We start from the raw sequence: 21,418 nt of genomic DNA on the forward strand, positions 1-21,418 counted from the left end.
ACATGTATAACTTACACTCGATAACACACATGTAACTTACACTGTAACACATGTGTAACTTACACTGTAACACATGTAACTTACACTGTAACACATGTGTAACTTACACTGTAACACATGTATAACTTACACTGTAACACACATGTAACTTACACTGTAACACACATGTAACTTACACTGTAACACACATGTAACTTACACTGTAACACACATGTAACTTACACTGTAACACACATGTAACTAACACTGTAACACACAGGTAACTTACACTGTAACACACTTGTAACTTACACTGTAACACATGTGTAACTAACTCAACAGTCGATAACACACATGTAACTTACACTGTAACACACATGTAACTTACACGGTAACACACATGTAACTTACACTGTAACACACATGTAACTTACACTGTAACACACATGTAACTTACACTGTAACACACATGTAACTTACACTGTAACACACATGTAACTTACACTGTAACACACATGTAACTTACACTGTAACACACATGTAACTTACACTGTAACACACATGTAACTTACACTGTAACACACGTGTAACTTACACTGTAACACACATGTAACTTACACTGTAACACACATGTAACTTACACTGTAACACACATGTAAACTTACACTGTAACACACATGTAACTTACACTGTAACACACTTGTAACTTACACTGTAACACACATGTAACTTACACTGTAACACACATGTAACTTACACTGTAACACACATGTAACTTACACTGAAACACACATGTAACTTACACTGTAACACATGTGTAACTAACTAAACAGTCGTTAACACACATGTAACTTACACTGTAACACATGTGTAACTTACACACTGTAACACACTTGTAACTTACACTGTAACACACATGTAACTTACACTGTAACACACATGTAATTTACACTGTAACACACATGTAACACACATGTAACTTACACTGTAACACACTTGTAACTTACACTGTAACACACATGTAACTTACACTGTAACACATGTGTAACTAACTCAACAGTCGATAACACACATGTAACTTACACTGTAACACACATGTAACTTACACTGTAACACACATGAAACTTACACTGTAACACAGTTGTAACTTACACTGTAACACATGTGTAACTAACTCAACAGTCGATAACACACATGTAACTTACACTGTAACACATGTGTAACTTACACTGTAACACATGTAACTTACACTGTAACACATGTGTAACTTACACTGTAACACATGTAACTTACACTGTAACACACATGTAACTTACACTGTAACACACATGTAACTTACACTGTAACACACATGTAACTTACACTGTAACACACATGTAACTTACACTGTAACACACATGTAAACTGTACACTGTAACACACATGTAACTTACACGGTAACACACATGTAACTTACACTGTAACACACGTGTAACTTACACTGTAACACACGTGTAACTTACACTGTAACACACATGTAACTTACACTGTAACACACATGTAACTTACACTGTAACACATGTGTAACTAACTCAACAGTCGATAACACACATGTAACTTACACTGTAACACATGTGTAACTAACTAAACAGTCGTTAACACATGTGTAACTTACACTGTAACACATGTGTAACTTACACTGTGACACACTTGTAACTTACACTGTAACACACATGTAACTTACACTGTAACACACGTGTAACTTACACTGTAACACACATGTAACTTACACTGTAACACACATGTAACTTACACTGTAACACACATGTAACTTACACTGTAACACACATGTAACTTACACTGTAACACATGTGTAACTAACTCAACAGTCGATAACATACATGTAACTTACACTGTAACACACATGTAACTTACACTGTAACACATGTGTAACCACCTAATCAGTTATTGTTCACACATATTACACTGTATACATAAGAACCACATATGTGAGGCATTGGTCTTATGAGAGTCCCAGGTCGGTGTCATATCAAAGTATCCCCCATCAAAAAAGCACCTGGATAGTTTTTGATGAGAGATACAATTTTGACATGACACCGGGTCTGGTGTCTTTTGCCTCAACAGCAGCTCATAAAAAAGCAAGCAAGTTCTACGTGTGACCAGCTAGCTTCAGAATAGCAAAATTAGCAATTGTCTTGTTGTGATGTGCAACATGATGTCATAATACACTGTCAGTATACATACATTTTAAATATTAATAATTACATTAAATTTGTATAATAAAAAGAGCAGCTATATGTATAAAGGACCACTTATAGAAGATTTCAGGTTGACATCCATGTTATAGGTTCCTTTACTTTTAAAGATCAAAAAGTGGGTTTTTTCAGAACTGTATTGCTTTATCTTTTAAATTATAATTTGTTTGTGATTATATAGCTTGGCTTTAAACAGTGATATGTATTATTGTACTAATACCAGACTGAATGATACTTCATATATATACTATATTCTAAAGATATCATTATTATCTCATTATGAAGTACTTGTTATATGATAATGTCAGTATTTTACATGAACCAAAAATCCTATAAATCAATTGGCATTACATTTGTCCATTGTCATGGTATCCTTTTCAGCTTTATTTCTTATATCGAAATTTAGGTCATTTCAATGATAATTTACATAGTTATTGTCCTTTGAATGACCAATATATTTACAGAGTAATTGCCCTTTGTATGACTCGAATATTTACAGAGATATTGCCCTTTTGTATGGCCAGATAATTTACAGATTAACTGTCCTTTGTTTGGCTACTGTATAACCTAGAGTTTATCTTGTCACGATGAAGCTTGCAATACATACGGTATACATGCTAATTTTTAATAAATACTGCAATTGACAAATCTATTTATATCTATTTTAAGAAAGTTACATGATACGAATGTGGTTATATAGGTGACCTTTCATCTATTTTCTAAAAATAATCAATCCATTTTTATTTGGTTGATCAATTTATACCAAAATGTTTACTTCATTGCCAAAACTCAATTATATTGCTCATAATTATATCCCGCAACTAAGTTAAGGGGGAAAGGTGTATACTGTAATTGGGTTATCCGTCTGTCTGTCTGTCTGTCTGTCTGTAGACACAGTTTTGTCCGCCTAGCTCCTCCTAAACTACTCGACAGATTTTGATACACATAACCCTGGCACAAAGGGGAGTTATGTGAACTATATAGGTTCAACAATGTACCCTATTAATGGAGTTATTACTAAATTTGGGCAGAAGGGGGTATTAGTCGTCCACTCAGCATTCAAATCATTACCCATATCAGGTATATTATTAGGAATGGTCATGTGAACTCATCCTATGTCAAAACCAGCCAACATGTATTTTGCGTTTTGTGTTTTTGCCCTTCGTTTATTTATCTACCATTGTGCCATACCGTTTTATACCGTATAGCCTGTTATTTTCGCTGGTCAATATTTTACGCAAATTCATCTCAAAACGAGAAAATATAAATTTTAGCCGCTTTAGATTGTCGCGAACTGCCTTAGGAATATATATTATTAAACCATTTCTTGATATTTCGCGGCTAAAATGTTCGCTATTACCACAATATCCTGCGGAAATCGCAAGAAGTGTCATCCCCGCGATAATAACGTGCTATACATTATTGTCGCTGTGATGTATCTGTGATTGAAGAGAGTGAAGTAAAGACTGTGATATTCGATTTAGATGTGTTTTGTGATTGTACTACTGACTGTATTATTGATGTAATATGTGTTCTATTTACAATCTAATTGGAATTAGACTTTTAATTGCGCTCCACTACGATGCTCTACATTACACTCCAGTAGAATTTTTAACGTAGAGCATCTAGTTGAGCGTAGTTACAAGTCTAATTTCAATTAGATTGTGTTCTATTTGGTGCTTAAATCCATATTTTGTCAAATTATAATGAACATGCCAATGAATCGCATTACAAATTGTGAAATTTATAATTAACATTAAATGCATTAAAATGTATATTTGTCGATTGTAAATTATTTTTTCCCTTTCCCATATTAAAGGACCATGTACAAGGCAACAAGGGGATATTTTAAGATGCAGTATAATGCAACTAAACTTCTTTTCCCGAAAACTTAATTTCACGTTTTTTGTCTAAATCACGCTTATTTACGACGATTTAATTTCGCGATCTAGACTCTACTTTACTTGTGTTTGAAACACTTTCGCGGCGATTTAATTTCGCGAAATCATAATTTCTGCAAAAGACGGGAAATTTTATCGCACGAAAAAAAAATAGTTTACAGTACATGTAAAACGGATATCGGGATTTCTCTGCTTACATGTTTTGAATAGCTTTGTACAGCTGGTCATCCAGATAAAATAGTATTTCTACTAATTTCAATATTTGATTCTACCCATATCACATAATTTGACCCTGCGACCCGTACAGTATCATTATGCTTGAAATTTACATGAGATAAATGAGATCTTTAGGTCACTGACCATTGGTCATGGTGACCATATTGCGATAGTCTTTCGTTCGGCGTCGTGTGACGTCCGTTAACATTTCCATTTGAACGCGATAACTAGTAAATATAAACTGAGTTTAATAATTTAAAATGTTTGTAGATTAACATTGGAAATATCTCAGACGAATTCGAAAATCAGCTTGATTCGACGGTAATGTACTGAGTTATTGCCCTTTGCACTTATAATTATTACTGGACCTTGTAAACGCCATAACTTTAATAAATATAAACCGAGATTAATGAAACTTTGTATGTAGTCTAACATTGGATATATCTCGGACGAGTTTGAAAATCGGCCTAATACGATTATTAATGGAGGTATTGCTCTTTGCATTAATAATTATTGAACCTTGTGAACACGATAACTTGAGTAAAAATGAACCGAGCTTACTGAAACTTTGTCTGTAGACTAACATTGGAAATATCTCGGACGAGTTCGAAAATCAGCTTGATTCGACTCGAACTTATTTACGGAGTTATTGCCCTTTGCAATAATAATAATGGCGGAGTTATTGCCCTTTGCAATAATAATGATTGAACTTTATGAACACGGTGATGTGAGTAAATATGCACCAAGCTTAATGAAACTTTGTATATAGACCTATTGGATGTATGTTCCTATTTCGTGAACAAAATACACCAGATGGCATGTAAATGACATAACTAAGTATCAAATATCAGGTGACCGTTAAGGCTTCTTGATGAAGTTTTATTTTATTACTATTAATGAAGAAATCTAAAGTACTTTATTTGACATTTGTTTAATAGACAGACACGTATGGTTGTTAATATTCCCGGGTTTATAATTTCGCATAATTTGCGGATCCATCCAAATTTGCGAAGTTTTACATATTATAGCTTGTCGTCTTAACGCTTTCAAAGGCTACAAAGATAATTCACGAAAATAACCCCGCGATAAATCGCGAAATTTTACACCCATGAAATTAAACATCTATGCAGTATTGGAAAGTATATGATACTATTCGCGATCACTTTCTTCACAGAATTACTGTCTATTTGATCTCTTCCAGTCTCAGTTTTACATTCTGTGGCTTTAACAAGCCCAACTTCAACATTTCAGGTGGAATCTGTAGAGTAAAAAAAAGAATGAAATACAAAACAACTTCTTCCGAGAGGTAATGGGGCGAATAAATTAACAAATCTATTTCCATTTTGAGACTGTAGGGGAAGGAAATAATTAGCTCTGAAATATAAAGTTCTTTAATAAATAATAATGTGAAATTCATAATCTCGTGGATTGAGGTAAATTAAAAAAAAAAACGACAAAAAAACCCATACTTTAGTAGGTTACGTTTTTTTGACAATGGGATTAAGGTACCAAGTAATACCCCATGATGTTTGTACGGGACTTGTATCTCTAGTGGTGATGGAACCAAATCTATTTGATCTTTCCGCTGAAAGGATAGTACCGCACAAACGTTATCTGATATCACGTGGTACATGAATTATATATCATTTATATTCCTTTTCTACATATTGTAGAGTTATATACCAGTATCGGTCATCAATTTGTGAACGAAATCTTTCGAAATCTCTCCCAGAGTTCATTGCACCTAGAGATTGAGGTCAATGAGGGAGCACAATAAATCTTGGGAGATGTTTCTGAAATATTATATGTGATGTTGTGTTCACAAAAAAACATGACATGAATTCAATACTCACCGTCATGACAAATAAGTAATTAATATGCAAGTTCAGAATATCAATTGGGGGTATCGAGGTCCCAAAACGACGTGGATAAAATACAATACCCGACGATGTGTCCCACCTGATTATGACGTCACAAAATTCACGTCAACAGATGACGTCACAATCTCTCCAATGGGACTAATCAACGGTAAATTGTACTTTACCCACGTCGTTTTGGGACCTCGAAACCGCCAATGTCAAATTACATATACAAGATAGTTAGTACCTGTGTCTCGCTGCAAACAGAAATCCTGAAGTTACGGATTACTTTAGCTAGACACATTTTCAGTTCCATTTGAACAAGTCGCATGCCGATACAAATCCGGGGTCCATATCCGAAAGGAAGAAAGGTCATGGGGTCGTAGCTTTTCGCGAATCTGTAAAAAAACCATTTGTTTTTTCAAAGCGCCTTTCGTCCGTGGTTTGTGGTCCGTTAATGCTTCTTATTACCGCTACATCTCAGAATGTACTGAAGGGATCTATCTCAAATTCCATATGTAGGTTCCTCTAGAACCCTAGTTATACATATTGTATTTTGGGACCGATCGGTAGACAACATGGCCAACTGGCCGCCATCTTCGATTTTAATAGTTGAAGTTTGTTACCGTTATTTCTATAAACAAAAGCACAGAAGGGGTATGTCAAAAATTTGATCTGTATGTTACCTTAGGACTATAGTTGTACATATTGTGCTTTTGGACTGATCGGGGAACACGATGACTGACATGTCGGCATCTTAAATTTTGATAGTTGAAGTCTGTTACCGCTATTTCTAAAGGGATCTTCCTCAAATTCAATATATAGACTCCCCTTGAACTGTAGTTGTGGATATTGCATTTTGGGACTGGTCATCATGGATTTTCGTAGTTGAAGTTTGAAAAGCAGAGAAAGATCCCTCTTTCCATTGTCAGATATAGGCCATTCTTTGGTGGGCGCCAAAACCCCTTTGGAATTTCTATTTCTATTGTAATTATATTATATGTAATGGTTATGGGGTAAGTAAAGACGAAATGCTTTCAGATATTTGGGCCAATTACTTAAAAGCCAACTGCGTTTCCAAACCGAATCAAGATGGATACTAGTTAGTAGTTAACATAGAGGTGTATAGGATAATGAATAGTCCATTGTAATAATATATGATATTTCGTTCTACCTTTCCGGAATAAATTTGTCCGGATCTTCCCAGTTGTCCGGATCATGGTGGATACCATAGATGGGCACACTGATGTTCATCCCTGCTGGGATTTGTACGCCATTTATCACAGTGTCGTTGATACAAACTCTGTCTGTCCTGAAGAATTAAAATACAATGAATCAAAATGTCAAATACTGCGTTACAATAAGTCACAGTGACCACATACCACGTTATAATGAGTAAAATGGTGTCAATATAGTGTTACAAGGAGTCAAAATATCATCATTCTGCGTTACATTGAGTCAAATGACGTCAATATACTGCGTTACAATGAGTCAAATGACGTCAATATACTGCGTTACAATGAGTCAAATTGCGTCAATATACTGCGTTATAATGAGTCAAATGGTGTCAACATACAGCGTTACAGCGAGCCAAATAACGTCAATATACTGCGTTACAGTGAGTAAAATGGTGTCAATATACTGTTACAAGGAGTCAAAATATCATCATTCTGCGTTACATTGAGTCAAATGACGTCAATATATTGCGTTACAATGAGTCAAATGGTGTCAACATACTGCGCTACAATGAGTCAAATGGCGTCAATATATTATACAAATATAGCATTTTGATGAGGTCGATACATGGTTATATCGACCAAAGAAAAAATATTGACCGAGGACGTAGTCCGAGGTCGATATTTTTTCTGTGGTCGATATAACCATGTATTGACCGAAATCAAAATGCTATAATTGTTTTATTATTTTTCCGGATTTTTACATTTTGAAATGAGTGTGACACTAAATAAACACGCATTGTAAATTCTGCTTCGTGAAGACAGTTACAATCTTATAATTTTGTGACAATTTTAGTTTTAAAAAAACATTTGAAGACAGTATCAATTGATGCACTTCACGCTTTTATTATTCTTAGTACTCCATTCCGTAAAATAAAAATCGTATACATACAGTAGGATTAGCCTAGGCCTAATGTTGTTACTAGTCAAGGTGGATTTTTAAAAATAAATATCAAACGTATTCACTATTCAATGGCTCCAGATGCTTAATGAATGTTATTCGATTGTTTCCTACCGTGTTTATGTTGAAAATTTAAAGTTATCAGCTGGAAGTCAATATCATCTTTGATAGAAACCGAAACATTCAACGTCGTCTGTCACATTTTGTGGTTACGCTTCAAACTCAAAGCGTTTGTTTCAAAGTGCCAGGAACACGAAGCGTTTTGGTAACGTAGATGATAACGTTAGCTAAAAATAACCGTGCGATATACCTTTTCTATAAACTACTTCCGGAAAAATCGTGCAATGTAGTTTTTATCGGTGATCACGTGGCGTGTTTTTGACCAATGAGAAGTTACAAAAAATCCAGAAAAATAATAAACTGCGTTACAATGAGTCAAATGGCGTCAATATACTGCGGTACGATGAGTCAAATGGCGTCAATAAACTGCGTTACAATGAGTCAAATGGCGTCAATACACTGCGTTACAAGAGTCAAAATGTCATCATACTGCATTACAATGAGTCAAATGACGTCAACATACTGCGTTACAATGAGTCAAATGGCGTCAATATACTGCGGTACGATGAGTCAAATGACGTCAATATATTGCGTTACAATGAGTCAAATAGTGTCAACATACTGCGTTACAATGAGTCAAATGGCTTCAATATACAGTGATTTAACTAGTTGAGGTTTATTGAAAGTAATATTCTACGAAGTACCGTACCTTGTCGCAGGAGGACTTATACGGAGAGTTTCATTAATGATCATCTCTAGGTATTCCACCTCACGAACGTTGTCATAGGACAGATCGGACTATAAACAAAACATATTATATAGACAAGTGAATAAGTGATAGGATCTCCTTGTATGGATTTTTACACTCACGATGCATATCACTTAAAGAGCCACTCTTTTTATTCACCAAGTTATGTTAAAGTACATCTAAGAAGTGATATGTAGGCATACGAAATATCATGAGTTTAAACAGTCTTAAACCTTAAACATTATGACACCAGTGCTTAATTAAATATCGAACATTTGTTCGATAAACTGATGGAATTTTGTCATGTATGTATTGCAACGGCCATATGTTGTTGAGCGTAACGTCATAGTTATTAGAGGAAACGACGTATGTTTCACTCAAAAACAATCGATATGCACTAACAAAGGGATAAATAATATGCAAAGACAGACTGAATCCTGTAAAATGTCATCCTCAATACTTCTAGGTTTACTATCACTGTCATTATATCCACCCATGGACTATCCCATAGTAAAACTACATTCAGTTCAGGAGAAAATAACTGACCAATTTTTCTTTGATGTAGAGTAAACGAATTAATTGTTGTTGACTGTGCTGCTTTGAGTTTGGGTATCGCTATCTCTGTAATCTTAGAAAAGAAGTTTCTTCTCTGAGATAGTCCAGGGGTGGATGTAATGACAGTGAAAGTAACCCTTGTAGTATTGAGAATGGTAAAATACACGTACAGAGCCAACTTTATCTGTAATCTCCTGTCGTAATTTGTCTTGGTACTCGGGATACAAGGCGAGGTAATATGAGGCCATAGATAGGGTTATCGTTGTGGTCTCGTAACCAGCGAAGAAAAACACTTCAGCATTCCCAAGAATTTCATCAAATGTAATGCCTGTTTTAAAGAAAAACATGTTTAAAGCTATATATTTCCAAGAATTTTATCAAATGTAATGAATGTTTTAAAGAAAAACATGTTTAAAGCTATATATTTCCAAGATTTTCATCAAGTGTGATGCCTGTTTTAAAGAAGAACATGTTTAAAGCTATATATTTCCAAGAATTTTATCAAATGTGATGCCTGTTTTAAAGAAAAACATATTTAAAGCAATACATTTCCAAGAATATCAAATGTAATGCATATTTTAAAGAAAATCATATTTAAAGCTATACATTCTTAAAATATCATCAAATGTAATGCCTGCTTTAAAAAGAACTTATTTAAAAGTGTGCATTTCCAAGAATTTTATCAAATGTGGTGTTCCTTGAACCATTAACCCCTGAATATTTATAATGGACTGTCCCAGACTTTGTATCAGAAGAGCTCAAATGCGTTTTAGGGATAAACGAGTTAATAAATTGACGATGAATGCAGTTTTGAAATCGATTGTAAGTGTTGTTTCTGAATAAGACATTCTAGATTTTTTTCTTTTTGTAAAATCCATGATCTATTTCTTGAAAAAATATTGCTTTGTTTTTACTTTTCTCCCATATGTTAATCCTATAATCCTTCAAACCGAGTCTGGGCTTGGTTAGACTTACTCATTAGTAGATCGTCTTTCTTTCATACCTGGATTCGGATACTTTCATAAATCCGAAAGTTACGTAAAAAATGTGACGTAATCATGACGTCACAACATTGACGAAAATAACGTTGCGTATTGATTTATGGAATATATGTTATCTATTTATAAAGCAATGAATGGAACAATAAAACGAAGAATAATCTCAATTTCATCATAAGCATGAATGCAAATATTTTTGTTTAATTTCATAGGGGTTTTTTTTTGTTTTTTTTTGCAAATATTTGTACGCTACCCTTATACCATTGAAAAAAGAAAAGTGACACCAACACCCGGTAAAGACGATATAAGAATACGTTGAATTCTAGAAAATGTTGCGTTGAAACTTTAACTAATGAAATGCCATATGTACCCTTTCTAGTCCAAGATGACGTTGCAGAAGTCTTAACGGAATTGTTTTCATCTTGTTCTTCATCGTTTTCCGCGTCAGAATCTTCACTTTCATGTTGAGCATTTTTCATCAATTGAAGAAAGTCTACACGGTCCTAAAAATATTCCAGTCGGTTTGGTTTATAACAAGCATTTCCATTGGGTGAAAAGGTAACGTTACATTTCATAATGTAAAAAAATGGTGTTACAGTTTGTAACGATGTCTCTAATTGGCTGACATATGCATGTAAAGATTTGCTCGAGAAAAAGAGGCTTTACGAAACTAGAATGAATTCTTTAATATTTTTGTTGAGATTTTGAAGCTACACACAAATTCAAACCCTCGGTATATTTGGAGTACATTCTGACTTTTATGTCTGTTCTCGAATAATATTTGGAATACACATAAAACATTAAAATCAATGTTCTAATCAAAATATCTAAACATAAAATACAAACGTTTTAGAAATTTGAATGCGTGACTGAACAAAATAGGAAGTTATAGCGACTTTGCATAATTATGTTCAAAAATATATTCTTTAAAACTAAAAACTGTGTGTTGTAAGGATTGAAATTTTCAACATGTTGGTAACTTTTAGTGGCAAATAACGTCTGAAAAGTTCTTCTTGATTTACCAATTAAAAAAAATACGGCACACTGAAAAACAAAGAGCTTTGACATACTGTTTTACCTTACTGCCCACAACACGCTCTGAGAGAAGTTTGGATGTTATTTTTCGGAAGAACAGCTGAATGTCCTTATCCAGGAAAGAAAACCCAAACAATGGTGCAAGGAAGTGAAGCTTTGGTAAAAATACTGCAACGAGTGGCGAAAATCATTAATATTTAGCATCAAACTCATCGTAATCACCACCACCATCACCATCATCATCATCATCATTCATCATCATCGTTATCATCATCATAATCATCATCATCATCATCACCATCATCATCATCATCATCATCATCATCATCATCGTTATCATCATCATCATCATCATCGTAATCACCACCACCACCACCACCACCACCACCACCACCATCATCATCATCATCATCATCATCATCATCGTTATCATCATCATCACAATCATCATCAACATCATAATCATCATCATCATCATGATCATGATCATCATCAATATTTCAGAATCACAATTAAAGATATCACGGTCGTATTTGACTTACTCATCATTATCATCATCATCATCATCATCGTTATCAACATCTCATCATCATCATCATCATCATCATCGTTATCATATCATCATCATCATCATCATCTTATCATCATCATCTTATCATTATCATCATCATCATCATCATCATCATCTATCATCATCATCATCATCATCATCATCTTATCATATCATCATCATCATCATCATCATCGTCATCATTATCATCATCATCATCATCATCATCATCATCATATCATCATCATCATCTTATCATCATCATCGTATCATCATCATCATCATCATCATGTCATCATCATCATCATCATCATCGTTATATATCATCATCATCATCATCGTATCATCATCATCTCATCTCATCATCATCATCATCGTAATCATCACCACCACCACCACCCCATCATCATCATCATCGTTATCATCATCGTTATTATCATCATCATCATCATCGTTATCATCATCATCATCATCATCATCATCATCATCATCATCGTAATCACCACACCACACCACACCACCACCATCATCATCATCATCGTTATCATCATCATCATCATCATCATCATCATCATCATCATCATCATCATCATCATCATCATCATCATCATCATCATCATCATCATCATCACCACCACACCACACCACCACACATCATCATCATCATCATCATCATCATCATCATCATCATCATCATCATCACATCATCATCATCATCATCATCGTTATCATCATCATCATCATCATCGTAATCACCACCACACCACCACCACCACCACCACATCATCATCATCATCGTTATCATCATCGTTATCATCATCATCACAATCATCATCAACATCATAACCATCATCATCGTCATCATCAATATTTCAGAATCACAATAAAAGATAGCACGGTCGTATTTTACTTATCATCTCATCATCATCATCATCATCATCATCATCATAATTACCACCATTTTTCATCACCATCATCATCATCATCATCGTTATCAATCATCATATACTCATCATCATCGTAATTACCACCATTTTCGTCATCATCATCATCATCATCATCATCATCATCGTTATCAACATCATCATCATCATCATCATCATCATCATCATCATCATCATCATCATCATCATCATCATCATCATTCATCATCATCATCACAATCATCATCAACATCATAACCATCATCATCATCATCAACATCAATATTTCAGAATCACAATAAAAGATATCACGGTCGTATTTGACTTACTCAGAATCAATATCAGTGGAGAAAACAACTTTAAAATCAGGAATTTTCTTGCATTAACTACGAATTCATCATTTGGATTACTTTGCGAATCGATTTGAATACCGAACGCTGTCGAACATATCACGTCCATTGTATAGGCTCCATATATTCTGAAATAAAGGTAAAAGACAGCATTTAAATGTCAAATACAATATTTATCATAAAACTTTTCCTTTCTTTTATTAAGATTCAACAATACAATTAACATGAAAATTGACACCGTACATGATATCTGTGAAACTAAATAGCCAGAGTTAATTTACTTGTGTGGTTCACTGTAAGCCATCTTAAAGATGCTCCACCGCCGACAGAGTATAAACGATACTCATCATTTGAACAATAACTGATGCATAATCGTGTATTTTATTATATATGTATAATTAACACTAAAATACATATAAAATAATTTATTTTGCTTTTGGTACTCAAAGTACTCAATTCATATAGGGCATAATGTAGTGGATTTTTTTCCGGGACGCAATTAATTATTTTTAATTTTTTTTTTCTTGAATTAAAATAAGGAGCTCAAAATTTTCAATGGTGGTTCTAGTGTAAGTTAAGTTACCTTTGTAACTGATGAAAAATAATAATTCGTCTTCTTCTTTTTCTGATAGAGAAAACTACCATTCGTCGGCGGTGGAACATCTTTAACCATTTTGTCAATGCTAAATTTTAATGAATTAATCATGTTATAATTATATAACAGTAAAAATATTTAAAATATCATTTTATTCTTTTCTATAAATCGACATTATTACTATACTACATACTCCATCAATTCAACCGTTCCGCTTCCTTTCTTCAAATTCCTCCGAAGCGACGTCAATAGAGTGTCGCTAGAATGGTCCACCAAAGTAGCCATCTAAAAAAATATATATGTTTTCATAACTCACGATAGTTATGTTACATTGTATTGGTCATCCTCGAAACTCAAGAGATTACTATCACTGTCGTTATATCCACCCCTGGAATATTTTATAGCTAAGCTGAAGGCTCTAAAGGTGACAACGGATTGGGAAGGTAGTTTGGACCTTTAATATATATAAAAAGGCGAACAACGTCATACTGTGGTTGACTGAATGGTTGTCTCTGTAATAATCAAAAGAAGTCTCAGCAGGCCAATTTTGGTATACGATATTCCAGGGGTGACAGTGATAGTAACCCCTGGTAAGTAAAAGCTTGTTATAGGTGAAACAACTACTGTTTATTGTCCTTTGTATTTTGTAACAAGTTATTTATTCATACATACACGTAGTATTAGAAAACAAACCTTGATAGGACTTAGGTAATATGAATTGTACATTCGAGCATTGTTTATTATAATCATGGGTGCTTGAAATGTAGATAGGAATCGGTCTGCTGTGTACATTTATATATACCATATATAAGGACAAAAGAACTATAGTAATAAATGAAGTGTATACCTGCCTTTAAAAAAGTTACCCGTATTTCCTTCTTTCTACATTTCAAGTCCCTGTGATTACAATGACTTATAAAATATGATAATTTATCTATATTCTGGCATTGAGCATTCTCCATACTCCAGGGGATACTGTCACTGTCGTCATATCAACCTCTGGACAATTTTATAGTAAAACTGGAGGCAACAGATGACGTCGCAATTTTCCTTTGGTGTACATCAAAGGAACTCTGTGGTTGACTGTGTTGCTTTGAAGCTGGGCGTAGCTCTCTCTATAAACTTCAAATGAAGAATCTGCAGGCCTGTGATTGGTTACTTTGTTTCTCCTGAACTGCCTCCATTTTTACAATGAGACAATCAAGGGGTGTATATAACGTCAGTGATAGTAATAACTGGAGTATCGAGGATGCCATACGAGCGAAACCATTTAATATTGGTTGACATGACATATGAATACATAATTTAAACACAATTTTCTGATTTCTTACTTTGCGTAGTTTCCCAGTGGAGAACGCAGGGGTGATCTTACTGCGCACGTGCTTCCAGTGGTCCCCACTCAAGTTAGGGAGCCCCATATCTGCGTCCCCATTGAACCCTTTAAATACCTAATAGAGGAAACATTACAACCTTAGTGCTTTACAGCTGTCTTTGTGAAGTATATACATTGTAGTTTACTGAAAACGTGGACATTTTTACGAGTGTTTAATTTCGCGATTTTCATGCACGAAACTTTCGCGGTGTTGTTATTTTTGCGATAGATACACTTTTAGATTTTAACATCAAAGTTTTTTTACATGTACAAACTATTACGCACGGGGGAATATTTTGCGATCAAGCGACCTCCGCGTGATAAGCGCATTCCCCCCTCGCAAAAATGTCCAAGTTTAAAGTATTTACTTTGTTGATAGCTCAAAAGGAAGATCAGACAAAGAAAATATTATTTATTTTCCTTTATTTTCATACCAAGTTTTCTGCCGCATACATTATGTACTGTGTTATGCTTAATGTGAACCTAGATTCAAACCTTAATATAAATATTAATTATCCCCTTGCTAAGCCTATATCACATCCAACGAAAACATTATACAGGTTTTATTCTTAATGATGATGATAACAACGTATCAAAATCATTATCAAATTTATCTGAAATTGCCATTAGATATTCGAGTTAACACAACAAAATATAACGTAGCTTTTTAACCCCCTAAATAGACTGACATTTGGAGAGTGAGCGCTTTAACTTGTCATTATATGCACCCCCCACGATATCAGCCATTAAATACACCGCTATACTCGTTATTTGTTGCCAAATATGTTCAATACAAAATACAGAACTTACAGTTGTCAGTTTTCAATATCTTACTATTCTATCCGTAAAGTTTGCGAAATCTTTAACGAGAATCTTTCTCAACATTTCCTTGTCGCCGACTTCGAGCGTTTGAGGCGAAAGTCCACCGTAGAATCTATACATAACCAAAAAGTACTTTTACAAGTTTTATCCACTAAGTCTAATTCGGTAAGACGAATTATAACACGACCTGTCGACATAGTAATCTGAAAAAGTCGAGTTACCGTAACGCGACATAAAATATCACGATGAAAAAAATATGCTACCCTTAATGTAAGACTGCGTTATCATGGAGATAATATTTATTTATCTTTTATGGCCTGGTTAAGAGGGCACTATTGCCTTATAATATTTTCGAGGGATGAAATAGCGTCCGAGCCGAAGGAAAATATATATCATATTTCGCGTAAGACCAACATAACATCATTCGTTGTATCAATCACATCGCTCACAAGACGTCACTTTCACAATCTTTAGAACTGTTGTATTGTTTCCTTTTGAAACGTCCGCCATATTCATATGTAACGCCCCTGACTGTGACTTTAATGTTTTATACGTTGCCTAGTAAGTAAGGGATACAGAACTGTCTCAATAACATGAATACAAAGGTGTAAAAAATTCATTTTCAAAATTTTTACTTTGCTCCATTAGTAGTAAATTAATGGGCACCACCTGTAGCTCTTAAGACCACACTTTTATCTGTCTTCAAGTCTTTTGAACTACAATATTGCAGCTATTATCAGCCATTCGAACCAACAGACACGCAAAAAAAAAAAAAAAAAAAAAAAAATGCGACCCCCCACCCCCCGCAAAAAAAATAAAAAAATGCGATAAAATGCAGAATGAGCCTTTAAACTTACCCGTAAACTTTTCCATATTTTCTCATACAGTCGACTTGGAATTTCTGAAATCCCTGTAATGCAAGAGATTAGACGTCAGCGACATTTGGTTTAAGGTTAAATTCTTCGATATTGTTGTAGAAGACCTTCAAATTTGACTTATATACATGTATGCTTCAAACATGATTTAAACTACCTTTTTAAAAAAAAAAAAATATGTTTTGAATAATTCTATATTCTAAATATTACATAAGAATCCAATCAAAATTTACTAATATACACTTTGTTAAACAGTATTCCCCGAAAAACTACTAGTCATTCAATGTTCTCAAGAAAAATTCACCCTTCTTAGTGATACTTCGAAACCATTTTTTTTTTTTAGTTATTTGGTAGAAAAAATTTTGTCAATGTAGAAAACCAATGAAATGCATCGCTATAACGAACACTTTCTCTTATTTTGTAAGATCGCATTCTCGATATTCGAAGGATACCTCAAAATCATTTATTATTTGCTACAATTCAGACCCAAGCAATTGGTCAAATTTTGTCAATGTAGAAAACCAATGAAATGCATCGCTATAACGAACACTTTCTCTTATTTTGTAAGATCGCATTCTCGATATTCGAAGGATACCTCAAAATCATTTATTATTTGCTACAATTCAGACCCAAGCAATTGGTCAAATTTTGTCCATGAATAAGAGCAATTAAAAAGCTATAACGAACATTTTGGCTTATTTTGTAAATCACATCCTCGATAATACAAAGGTAACTAATACTATGATAATTGTCGTATGCTCGCTGCACTTAAGTTATATGCCGTAATTTTCATACTTACCCAATTAAGAAGAGCTTTTAATGTTTTATTCACCACTAAAAATTAGCAACATTTTGAGATTTCCAATACCTACAATGCATATGTTTTAATTTTACAAGTACAAAATAAGAGCTGAAAATGATTATTGGCAGTACTGCCGAAAATCATTATATTTACATCGATAGTGCAGTCAAATGCGTACATACGGTGAGACCATGAAGCCAAGTTGTGGTCTACAATTTCATTCACAATTTTTACAGTTTTGCTAGTAATTGTAAGGTGATTTCTGCATGCATATATGTTTTTATCTAAACATACATAAGGCATTAAAACAAAACTTTTACACTGCATAAATTATGTGTTTTAACTAATGTTAATATGCATTATACATGTTTGTCTTTACACTTGAATCTTTTCACATTTGAATGCTTTTTACAGCCTAATTCATCAAACCTTGTGGTGTTTAATAGATTACTGAAAAAAATAACGTCAAAATGTTTGTCATGTTATAGCACATATAACTAAGGTTTTGTCTGCCTCATTTTGAGCATACTGTGAGACAGAAAGCTGGTACTTTAGTCATAGGCTGCTAATAGGACGTTAAACTAATAAAACCACACAAGTCTTCAAAAAAAAATTAAAAACAAAATCCCTGTATGACTGATCAGTTTGTTCCTGCTTTGAAATGTGTACGTCCAAAGGTGGGTAAATAAAAGTGAGTATCGAGGATGTAAATGTCGATGTCAAGACAGTGAAGTAGAAATACTTACACCTCTATTAATTTCCGGGAGACTGCCAATAATCGGCCAGGGTGCAGGGCCAGGAATGTTAAGATTTTTAAACGTGCCATGGTGTCGACTCATCATACTGTTTATAAAGAGGATAATAAGCTCATTCTTTTTTTTATAAGTTTACTTCATAAAAGAAGAAAAACCAATTACAAATGTTCAGACATAAATGGATTAACAATACACAAGGATAAGGGCTTTTGGTTATATGAAGATGTCTCGACATATTACCACAAGGCCTCCACCTCTGGGTCGCAAGTGTCGAATCCCATGTGGGGCAGTTGCAAGGTACTGGCCGCTGGTCGGTGGTTTTTCTTCGGGCACCCCGGCTCTCCTCCACCAATAAACCTGGCACGTCCTTACCTGACCCTTGCTGTTAATAGGACGTTAAACTGATAAAACCCAAACCCCAATAGACAAGAAATCAGAGTATTGTCTTAACTTTTCAACATCTATAGGAAGCCTATTAAGCTGCACAAATAAGTTATAATACAAATACCCCGGTATTATATTAATGTTATTCATGTTTCTATACATAGAAAACCATTGTGTTCAATGATGCACTCTATATGTTCTAGGTAAAAAACGTCGTAATTTATTCATGCTTAGGATGGTTACCAAAGCAACTGTAGCTTCAATCTGCTATCGTAGGCAGCAATAAAATCTTAGATATTTACTTACAACTCTTTCTCATTATCGCGCATGCATTTTCTTATACTTTTATTGCTTACTATATTAATTACAAGCTGCCTCTAGCAGCGCTTCCCGGCATAATATCATTGCTACGTGCGAGTTTTCTAGTATTTACGGTAAATATATATACATAATATAGCAAAACATCATCGCTGGGAGCTATTTATGTAGTATTTAAGGTAAATACATGTACATTATATAACAAAACAGCAGTGTTTACCATTACGTGATAACTACAACAATTAAGCTATCCTTATAAATGTTTACAAACACACTCCATCTATATACTTACAATGTATATAGGGCCAGTGCTAATAACGTAAACACCAGCCATAACGGCACAGTAATTCCCAGTATCTCCATATTGCTGACACAGTTCTCTCAAACATAGACATATACCGTGTTCTGTCGTCTATATAGGGTGTAGATATCAGTTGAAAGGTCAACATCTAGGACTAAAATATGAGTCATCTTATAAGGCAATGTTTCTTTACTTTTTTTTGTGTTTCGCTTCACCTGAAATTCAATAAGTGATGTAATAATTATGATTTACTATAAATACTTTTATTTTGCGAGGGATTTAAACAAAATCAAATCCGAGGGACGAATTAAACACATATTTACCACTTGTTTTGGTTTAACATCCTATCAACACTAGGGAAATTAAAGGGTGAAATAGATTTAGGGGGTTTACGGAAGCTGGAACATCTGGGGAAACACCCACCAACAAGGGGCCGCGGTGGCCGAGTGGTTAATATGTCTCGACACATTACCACAAACCCTTCACTTCTGGGTCGTGAGTACGAATCCCTGTTTGGCAGTTGCCATGTATTAAAATGGTCACTTCACAGCAGTAATAGAACATATCCAATAACTTATAATTTATAATGCCCCTGGTGACACGGAAACAATTGGGAAGGTCAAAAACGTATGAGATAAGTGTTTTTAATTTGTTTGTTATTTGTTTGATTTTTTTTAACTTACATTTTGTTTTTTATCAATTATGAAATAATATCAGAGAGTAAAACATGAGTAGGTGCTTTTAGCTTTACCTTTTTTATGGGTTTTTTTTTTCATTTTTTTCTCAACATACACATTTTAATAATTCATTTACATCCATGCATACTGAAAATGAATTTGCTTTAATAATATTGCATGCTACACCCTATTTGACTTTACACGTACTTATATTTACAGCAACTGTAAAATCTAGAAATCCCCTCACGAAATGGGTTTGCATATGTTGATAACATTAGGCAATGAGGAAAATATGTTTTTCGCATTCCTTTTCCGAGAAAACAATTCGAGCGCAAAGTATATGGAAACCTATCTTTGTCGTTAAACATGAAAACGCCAAATGTCGACGCGAAAATACATTCGTTTACAGTATGAATAACCCGAGATACTCTTGCACTGACACCATGACAGATGTCTGATATAGGGCCAGAGCGCATTGCCATATCAAAAGGTGGAATTCGCGTACACCGTTTGGTATGGGGCCAGGTCACCTCCAATTCAGACTGCTTACAAAACATTTCCATCGAGAAGCGTCACTTACCTTGGTTTTAAAAAAATCTACTCGGCCACTTTAAATTTCCGTCCTCATCGTCGCCATTTTGTCATAGTATGCAAATCGTCTCAAATCTCGGTGCATTCTTATATTTGGGTAGATAAGTTATTTATTTGTTGAAAAGACCAAGATAAGTGGCGCTTCTAGGTCGTCAGCTGAACTGGAGATAACCAGGCCCGATACCAAACGGTTTCGGCGAATTCCACCTTTTGATATAGCAAACACTTGCGCTCTGGCCCTACACCGGACATCAATCTGTCATAATGTCTAAGTCTGGTGTCAGGGCAAGAGTATCTCGGGCTACAGTATGAAGTACAATGTACATGTTAAGTAGTCATGATTCCTTGTTGAATTTAAGTT

At 34.4% G+C, this 21,418-nt stretch overlaps 1 protein-coding gene across 3 annotated transcripts; it reads right to left on the bottom strand.

Moving 5' to 3' along the window:
* Nucleotides 1-5,266: 5,266 nt before the first annotated feature.
* On the bottom strand, nucleotides 5,267-21,314 carry LOC138330162 (cytochrome P450 3A11-like). Of its 3 annotated transcripts, none has more exons than XM_069277583.1 (15): nucleotides 21,047-21,314; nucleotides 19,781-20,004; nucleotides 18,778-18,874; nucleotides 17,212-17,264; nucleotides 16,367-16,466; nucleotides 15,492-15,608; nucleotides 14,354-14,445; nucleotides 13,545-13,693; nucleotides 11,786-11,910; nucleotides 11,078-11,210; nucleotides 9,880-10,037; nucleotides 9,116-9,204; nucleotides 7,385-7,522; nucleotides 6,458-6,608; nucleotides 5,267-5,609 (listed from the first exon to the last, which is right to left on the bottom strand). In XM_069277583.1, exons 2-15 carry the CDS (start codon nucleotides 19,849-19,851, stop codon nucleotides 5,535-5,537), a joined length of 1,548 nt encoding a protein of 515 aa, XP_069133684.1. In that variant the 5' UTR covers nucleotides 19,852-20,004; nucleotides 21,047-21,314; the 3' UTR covers nucleotides 5,267-5,534. The 3 variants fall into 3 exon arrangements, with proteins under 3 accessions (XP_069133684.1, XP_069133683.1, XP_069133685.1); XM_069277582.1 differs by having other exon boundaries at nucleotides 20,674-21,314; XM_069277584.1 differs by lacking the exons at nucleotides 19,781-20,004; nucleotides 21,047-21,314 and adding an exon at nucleotides 18,029-18,097.
* Between the last annotated feature and the right edge of the window lie 104 nt (nucleotides 21,315-21,418).

This window comes from Argopecten irradians, chromosome 8 (assembly GCF_041381155.1).
Source record: "Argopecten irradians isolate NY chromosome 8, Ai_NY, whole genome shotgun sequence".
In the NCBI taxonomy this organism is placed as follows: Eukaryota; Metazoa; Mollusca; class Bivalvia; order Pectinida; family Pectinidae; genus Argopecten; species Argopecten irradians.

Excerpts from the sequence above, each read along its gene's own strand:
- LOC138330162 (XM_069277583.1), bottom strand. The coding sequence starts at position 19,851 with ATGGAGATACTGGGAATTACTGTGCCGTTATGGCTGGTGTTTACGTTA. Across the intron at positions 17,265-18,777 it reads TCCCGGAAATTAATAGAGGT|GGATTTCAGAAATTCCAAGT; the intron begins GTAAGTATTTCT and ends CTTGCATTACAG. Across the intron at positions 14,446-15,491 it reads CCACTGGGAAACTACGCAAA|ATGGCTACTTTGGTGGACCA; the intron begins GTAAGAAATCAG and ends ATATTTTTTTAG.